General features: G+C 49.3%; 1 protein-coding gene across 1 annotated transcript; it reads right to left on the bottom strand.

Annotated features, from left to right (window-relative positions):
• Nucleotides 1-2,068: 2,068 nt before the first annotated feature.
• FOXD4L3 (forkhead box D4 like 3) lies at nt 2,069-3,008 on the bottom strand. The gene has a single exon (XM_045020250.1). The coding sequence runs from the start codon at nt 2,984-2,986 to the stop codon at nt 2,069-2,071; it is 918 nt and encodes a 305-aa protein (XP_044876185.1). The 5' UTR covers nt 2,987-3,008.
• Nucleotides 3,009-8,233: the final 5,225 nt, after the last annotated feature.

Here is an 8,233-nt window from a genome sequence, read left to right as displayed (position 1 = left end):
AAAAGGTGACCACGCGTTACAAAGCGAATAAAACACCCCAGTGCCGCTCAGAGATGATCAGACAATTGCAGGCGGACTGTGACATACAGCTAGGCGCCTACGAAAAAAATGTCACTTTTCGCGAGCCTAGTAGAATTTTGTAACACTCCATCTCCCTCTTTAAATGGCAATCCCACTAAACAAACAACGCAGGTTGTGCGGGAGGGGAAAGCTACATTCATTTTTGATGAGGAGACCATACCTTTTTGAGCTCACCTCTCTACCGGCTCTCCTGTGACCGGCCAGCAGCCTGTACACGGGGGGCGCATTCGGGTTCTCAGGAGCAATGGGCATTTTTGCTGAAAAAGGCAAGAGGCAAGCACACTGCGCAGACCGCACTGGGATGGGATCATATAGTGTTTAATCTCCTCGCCGCCCGGTAACTAAACAAGTCTGAACGCGTATGAAGTGTTGGCTATAAGGAGTGAAAGGGAACAAGGGTTTTGCAATGTTCCAGGGGAGGTACTTTCCCTGGGAACTGTAATTAATAATACATGTACATATTGGTTGAGCGGGACCCGGTAACCCCTACCCAAGACCTTGGCTTCTACTGCACTCTTCCCTCCTTTTATACGTCAGCTCCATTCACCGAGTTCCTTTCAAGACACTGCTATTGGTTAAAAGAACAGGAGTACTTGTGGCACCTTAGAGACTAACAAATTTCAGCATGCGCTTTCGTGAGCTACAGCTCACTTCTTCGGATGCTATTGGTTAGACACCTAAAACAGCCGTGAGCTTCGCAAGAATGTTCTTTCTGGTGGTATCCCTCTTTGCGGGTTGAGAGGGGGAAATTACACATGTAAAGGTAGATTTAATACAAATACAGTTAATACATTCGCCTACCGCTAAGAATCAGAGAAACGAGTGACATTTCTTTTCCACCTCCTAATTTGTTCTCATTGCCCAGTGTGGGGAGGAAGATGACACCTATTATCCCAATGTACGGTTCCGATTCTGCTCCCAGTGACGCCACTGGCAATTCGGATCTCAATTTAAATCAGACCTCTGATTTTATGTGCAGTCAAATAACATAGAAATAAACCCTAAATCTAAATACGCGAAACACTCGGAAATACCTTAAATACTCACCATAGAGGGACTTCGAAATTATCCTTTTGTCCCCATTAAAACATAAAAGCGAAAAGGTCTCTTTGGAAAGTTAGCCAGCGGCATTTTATATACATTATGATGAGCATATGCTTAGCTGTGTTATTCTCTATAACTGACTTCAGAAAAAGGACAAGCACTATACTGCTTTTTTATTTAGCTATACACAAGTTTTTATGTTAACATTTGCCCACGGCAGCTGCACAGATCACAGGCAATAAATATTCAGCTGCATGTCTATTTATATTGCAAACCCGTTACAAGAGGAAACACAGGATACATAAGTATTGTACGCTTGGCATTTTGAAAAGTTTCTCGTTCAAAGGAGGAGAAAAGGAAACGTGTTATAGCGGAAGTTGTCCAGTGTTTGAAGTTATGTTTGAATCCCACAAGTTACCCACTTAGTTCATTTCTCACTCACATAATGCAGACCGGATGCGCTTTTGACGTTGCACAGGGAGAAAAACAGCAACACTCACGATAGCGCCCGGTGACCTGTTCCTTAAAAAAACAACCCTCATAAAGTCCTTCGCTTTGTAAACATCTTACAGACAACGCACATCCGTGAGGGGACTATTTGCTGCATGATCGCTACACGCCAGAAACGGGGAGAAAAACTCTCTGTCCCCCTGAGAGCCGGAGCCGCTGCAAACTTAGCAGGGTCGGTCAGTGTCAGCTCGCAGCATAAAGTCAGGCGCCCCTTGACAATCGCCACCCAGAGACGGATGGAAGGCCGGGTGGGGTTCAGAAGTCCCCCGCCGACGGCAAAGGCGGAGCAGTGCCGGGCCGGGCAGTGGCCGATCGGAGCATGACGTTGTTTGAGGCACTAACGCCACCCACCAGGGTGTCCGCGCAACGACCCCGGCAGGAGTGGCCGGAGGTTGGGACCGGGGTGGCGGTGCCAGGCCGGTCCCCTCTGGCGCTAGAAGGCGGCCGGCAATCCCCCCGCAGCCGCTCCAAGGGGCAGCAGCCTGGCGGGGCCCGGCCCGGGCTGGCAGCCCAGCACCGCCGCCGCCCCAGGGCTGGGCCGGAGGAGGCGGGCGCCCTTCCCGGCCCCCGGGGCGCAGCAGGCGGCGTCCCACGGCGAGGCCAGGCCGAGCAGGGCGGCGGGCAGCAGGCAGGGGGCGCGGGGCAGGAGCTGGGGCCCGCAAGGCCAGGCGGCGGCCGGCGGCGGCAGCGGGCTGGGGGCCGGCTCGCTGCCCATCAGGATGCTCTCGATGCTGAAGGAGCAGCCGCGGCCGGGGGGAGCGGCCGCCTGCTGCGCCCCGGCCGCCTCCTGCTCGCGCAGCAGCAGCACCCCCAGCTGCAGGGCGCGGCGCGGCAGGGGGCAGGCGGGGTGCAGCGGGAGCCCGGAGCGCAGGGGCTCGGCGGGCAGCAGGGCGCAGGGCGGGCAGAGCGGGGCCGGGGCCGGGGCGGGCGGCGGCGGCGGGGGGCGCTTGAAGCGCTTCCTGCGGCGGAGGAAGCTGCCGTTGTCGAACATGCCCTGCGAGGCCGGGTCCAGGCCCCAGTAGCTGCCCTTGCCCGGGCTGCCCGGCTCCCGCGGCAGCTTGACGAAGCAGTCGTTGAGCGAGAGGTTGTGGCGGATGCTGTTCTGCCAGGCGGGGAAGCGCCGCCGGTAGTAGGGGAAGCGGCCGCGGATGAAGGCGCAGATGCCGCTCAGCGGCAGCTTCTGCTGCGGGCTCTGCAGGATGGCCATGGTGATGAGCGCGATGTAGGAGTAAGGCGGCTTCCCCTCGGGCTCCCCCTGCCGGCGGGGCTGCCCCGGGACGCCCCTGCCCCCTTCCACCTCCTCCTCCTCGTCCTCCCCATCCGAGCCCCGCACGCCCAGCTGCCGGCTCATGGGGCCGCTCGCCCACGGACGCTGGTGCAGCCCTGGCCGCCGCCTCGCCGTGTGGCTGGGAAAGCCGCGTCCGAGCCCTTCTTATACCCCTCCCCACGGCAGCGCGGGGAGAGGGGCGGCTGGTCCCTGCTACAGCCCAATGGGTTCCCTGCTGCAGCGAGGTGCCTGGGTCCTGCCCACCACCGAGGGGGAGGACGCTGAGTCCTTGGGATGCGTTTGCCATTGATCGGGCAGTGGGCGAGCGCAGGACCCTGGCGGAGCCCCCAGGAAGCAGCTCGGGGTGGGGGGCATGGCCCCCTGGGCTACAACCCTCAGGCTCTTCGGCCATTTCTCCCTCCACTTGTAGCGGGTGAGAGGCAGGTGGCCATGGAGAAAGCGCATTTGCAGCCTTTAGCGACGGAAAGACACGTCTGGTGTTAGTCAAAATTTGAATGAGCAAGGTTATAATCATAGTAAGCTTCGCCCCGTCCGTCACTAAGCCGTGGACTAGAGTTACCAGCCCCTGCTCGGCGCTGCCTGCTGAAATGTGCTGCTTGTACAGCAAGGACACAAAGACTCTCCAGCGTCGCTTCTCAGCGCTACTGAACTGTAAGCAGGAGATTAACATCCTTACGGATTCGGGGATTTTAACGGGGCTGGCACTGGAAATCCGCGCGTGTGGTTCCGCTCCTTACAAAAACCAAACGCTTAGATACTCCAAAAATGAAACCTCACCACTATTTACGCCATAAAACGTCTGCAATCAAATAGTTACAATAATTATAGCTCCTCCCGATAAAAGGCACCTAACAGCACTACGAGCTGATCCACATGGCCCAGGGTTTGTACTGAATGACCATGTGCACATAACACAAAAGGTCAAATTTTCAAACTAGAGAGGAGAGAAAACGCTTTATTTGAGATTCTTGAAACTCATCACAGTTAAATTGAATCTGCATAGCAATGAGGCGCTATCTGCGGGCGACAGTCAGATCGGGCGTGGTAACTTAACGGCGTTAAAAGCTGAACTAATGAACAGCAATTTGGAGAATAAAATAAACTGATCACAGCGCAGAGCTACTTTGGGGAAAGGCGTTTCTGTGAGGTTTGGATGCTGGTGGGTTAGGAGAGGATTTCCTATTGCAGTTCTGAACGAATTCCCACTTCCCCTCCGCTATTACAGTGGTGAAGGCTAGACGCTACCTTCTGCTAATAGGCTAACTACGCCGGGCATTAAACAGCTGGGGCAAAAGGTCCGGACGACAGCTGGGCAGCTTGGCTTTTGTAAACTTCAGCTCGTTTGCAGGTGGATTTGGCCATGAAAATGGCAAGTGACACCGCACATGAGGTTACTATTTACCTCCCAGATCTCCACATGAACACAGTAGGAAATAGCACAGCGGCAGTGGGTTTAGAGAAGAAAAATCAGGAAGAACTGTACAATTCTCCTTCTGTGTATTTGTCTTCCGCTCTGAAGGCTGTTGCATGCTGATCCTAGTTTTTGAGATAGAGAATTCAGAATAAGGACATTTTCACCCTCTTCTCACATATCATCAGAGAAACCCTGGGCAAACTGAAGTTTACTTGGGGACACAGAAGCTAGCCTGCAGTTCAATGCTTTCTTCTTGCCAGCATTTCCATGAACAAACGCACACAGGATATCTATTCAAATGTTTACTTTCTTCCTTAATAGCTGCTACGTTTTATTTACACATATACAGCTTTATCTCTGTGTACTCGTTTGCAAGAACCTTAGCGCTTTTTCGTTGTACCTGAAGCAATGTCCCTAATATACAAAGACAACTCTGGAAAATACTCAAAATACAAAATGAAAATAAATTCATCCAGGCTCAGTGATTCATAAATATGAACGGAGTAATTTCTCTTCCGAGAAAATATAGACATGCAAGGAGGAACAATAGAATGAATTTACTATTAGGCTGCTGAGGCATGCCATAGCTTTTTCTTGATGTTAGCACGCCCAATAACATTACTTGTAAGAAATTTAAACAATATGGGGGAGAAATTTCCTCTTGTTCATTAGATCGCTATAAAAGGTCTCAAGACACGTACATCACTGCGCAATTGCTGTTATATCGGTAATAATTTTAAAGGTTAAATCAAACCGACTTTTCTTTAAAAAAACAACCGTTTGGGTTTCTTCTTTCTGCATACAACGGTCTGATTACCTTTCGATGGCTGGCTCGGACGTTTAAACCACCACGCTGGGGGTGCTGCACGGCCTCCACTAATGAAATGTAATTTGTTTTGTTTTCCAGCCAGGCAGTTTATCATCATCAGAAAATAAAGCTGCAATTTTAGCTTAAAGGGTAGGTCTCCCCCGTCTTCCCCTAACTTCGCAAAACAAAAGTAACACCCACCTCTACAAAGTTCAGCAGTTGTTAAATCAATGACAGTGGAAAATAGCATCGCTTTGCAGCGAAGCAGAAGCGGAACCAGACACTTCAGCCTGGGTTTTCTAGCTTTAAACAGTTTTGCCCATATCTTTTTATGATAATGTAGCAAACAAATGGAGTAGGATATAAAAGAGAGCAGGCAGCGCCTTGCTTTCCCTCCGGCGGGTATAATTAGCCACCCCTCTTCTGGGATCATCTTCATACCAATTAGAATTAGAAAAGGTATAGAACAGCTTCTCTAGGAGGAGAGATTACTAAGACTGGGACTTTTCAGCTCAGAAAAGAGGCAACTGGGGGGGATGTGATAGAGGTCTATAAAATCATGAGTGGTATAGAGAAAGTAAACAAGGCAGTGTTATTTACTCCTTCTCATAATACAAGAACAAGGGGCCACCAAATGAAATTAATAGGTAGCAGGTTTAAAACAAACCCAAGAAAGTATTTTTTTCACACAACACACAGTCAGCCTGTGGAACTCCTTGCCAGAGGGTGTTGTGAACACCAATACTATAACAGGATTCAAAAGGGAGCTAGACAGATTCATGGAAGATAGGTCTATCAATAAGCATAATGGTGTCCCTAGCCTCTGTTTGCCAGAAGCTGGGATTGGATGATAGGGCATGGATCACTTGATAACCTGTCTGTTCATTCCCTTGGGGGCACCTGCCATTGGCTACTGTCAGAGGACAGGATACTGGGCTTGATGAACCTTTGGTCTGACCAGGGTGGCCGTTCTTATGAATTGGACCCTCTAAGGAGAGCCCCAATGAACGGGATGCTGCTAATCCAGGCAGTGTCTAGGGGATGAGAACATTCAGCACCGTTGGGACCTGTGCACAAATTGATTCTAAAGGCTGCAGTGCAAATTTGTTCTCACTTAACAGGTACAGGCTCTGCCTCACCAATTTAGAGAGGCCAGACTCACATCAGAGTTTTAGCTCTCCAAAAACCTGAACATTTCCTTACCAGCTGATCATCAAAGTTAAACTCACATAGGTCTTCTGTGCCCTCCTGGGTTGTTTTTGGAAGAGGGGACAAGAAGTCAAAATCGATTCTTCTTTACCCATGGAATTTTTTCCAAGGTGAACAATGATAAGCAAATTCTGGCAGAATGAAATTTCCCCTATCACGATAGAAGACTCCATTTTGATCACCAGCTCTGGAACTTTTATCTATAGAGATACCGAACTTCCCCATCTTTGGGCTAGAAATAAGTTAACTATTTTTTTCCCCCTAAGGAAAGATGTCTGATCACTGGAGTGTGTCCTGGCAGGCAATCCTGCATTCCTTTCATACCTGCACAATTTGCTTTGACTCTGGCTGGAATCTGGGGTGAGTTCTAAAGGGAGATCACTGGCCAATAGCTGTTTCTTAATACTGCAGGATCCTTCCCAGAATCAAACTGTTCCAAGAAGAGTTGTGGTGGCAGCAGACGGGAACTAATATTTAAACACTTCCCCTTGTTTGTAACTACAGGGCTAACAAGTCATCTCTTCCTGATCCCTCTGCTAAATATCTTCACATTATACTGTACTAGCATAGTATTATGGCTACTCCATAAATCAGAGGATTATGTCACAAATGCTTGAAATGAAGTGGAGAGAAAATATCATGTGATCTTCACTTGAAATAGAAGATAACATCTTTTCAGTAATATTTGTGGTCCTGATCCTTATCCTCTCAAGGAAAACACCAATTAACTTCAATCAGTGCAGTAGAATCCCTGCTAAATTATCCCAGAATAAGGAGTGTGGGTTAAACGGGAGGTCAGTCTATTATAATCTTCTTTTGAACAATATACTGAATGAAAAAAAAAATCAACCCAACCCACTCTACATTATGACAAGTTAAGGTTGCACAGTTAAAGAATTAAAATGAATGCAAGATGCATGTCTTAATTCCCAAGGAGGCTTAGAAAACCTCAGCCAGGATTCTTTGAGCAGTAGTAGCATTCATCTTTATATGTACATTTTCTTCTCGTGCCTCCATCCTCCCCAACAGACAGATCCAGATGCTTAATACCTCAGTTTGATCCCAATTTATGCAGAGTGTGTTGCAAGATCAGGCACTTAAAGTGAATGTTAATGACATAAAATGTCTACCGAAAAATAGGGGTTGTGCAGTACATCAAGCCAACCCGGGGTCCTAACCTTCGCAATCCCTTTCCTTTTTGTTTCCACATAAGAGCAGGAGAGGCAGGAGTGAAGTGGCCCATAAAGCTGGATACATGGAAAGGACACCAAACAGTCTGTGAATAAATATCTCATTTAAATACAGTGGCACCTTGTTGCCTTACTTGGAAGCAAGAGTAAAAAGGGGGTATCACTAGCTGCTTCTGCCAAGGTCATATGGGCAAAGGTAGAAGGGTGCAGGGGATTGACAGGGGCTGAGAAAGGGAGACACAGAATAGAGCAACTGCTCCCTACCTTCTCCAATTCTTGGCATAAGACCTTAGCTGCAGCAACCTCAGGCCAGCTGATGGCAGGCCAGCAAAATCGCAGACCAGAGGAGCTGAGTACAATCACCCCAGAGAATGTAGATCCAGTCCAAGAGGGGTGGAGGAATATGGAAATAACTGCAAGTGGCGATCAGGCTGCACAAGCCACTTTACTGAATCTGGTGGTCCCTGCTGAAAAGTGCCTTCTGTGCCACTATTTCTGTGGAAGAAAGGGTACATAATAAGATGTGAGCAGCCAGCTGAGACAGATGGCATAGGGCTGATTGGTTGACACTAGCTTAGTTGCTCTAGAGAGACAGGCGCAAATGATGAGGAGAGTCCCAATAGCAGAGAACTAAAAACAAGCAAGGTTAGGGAGAACAGAGAGCAGGAGCACAGGCTGCAGCTCCTAGC

Source organism: Mauremys mutica, chromosome 6 (assembly GCF_020497125.1).
Source record: "Mauremys mutica isolate MM-2020 ecotype Southern chromosome 6, ASM2049712v1, whole genome shotgun sequence".
NCBI lineage: Eukaryota > Metazoa > Chordata > Testudines > Geoemydidae > Mauremys > Mauremys mutica.
Note: the sequence above shows the minus strand (reverse complement) of the source record. Positions and strands in the feature narration are given on the sequence as shown.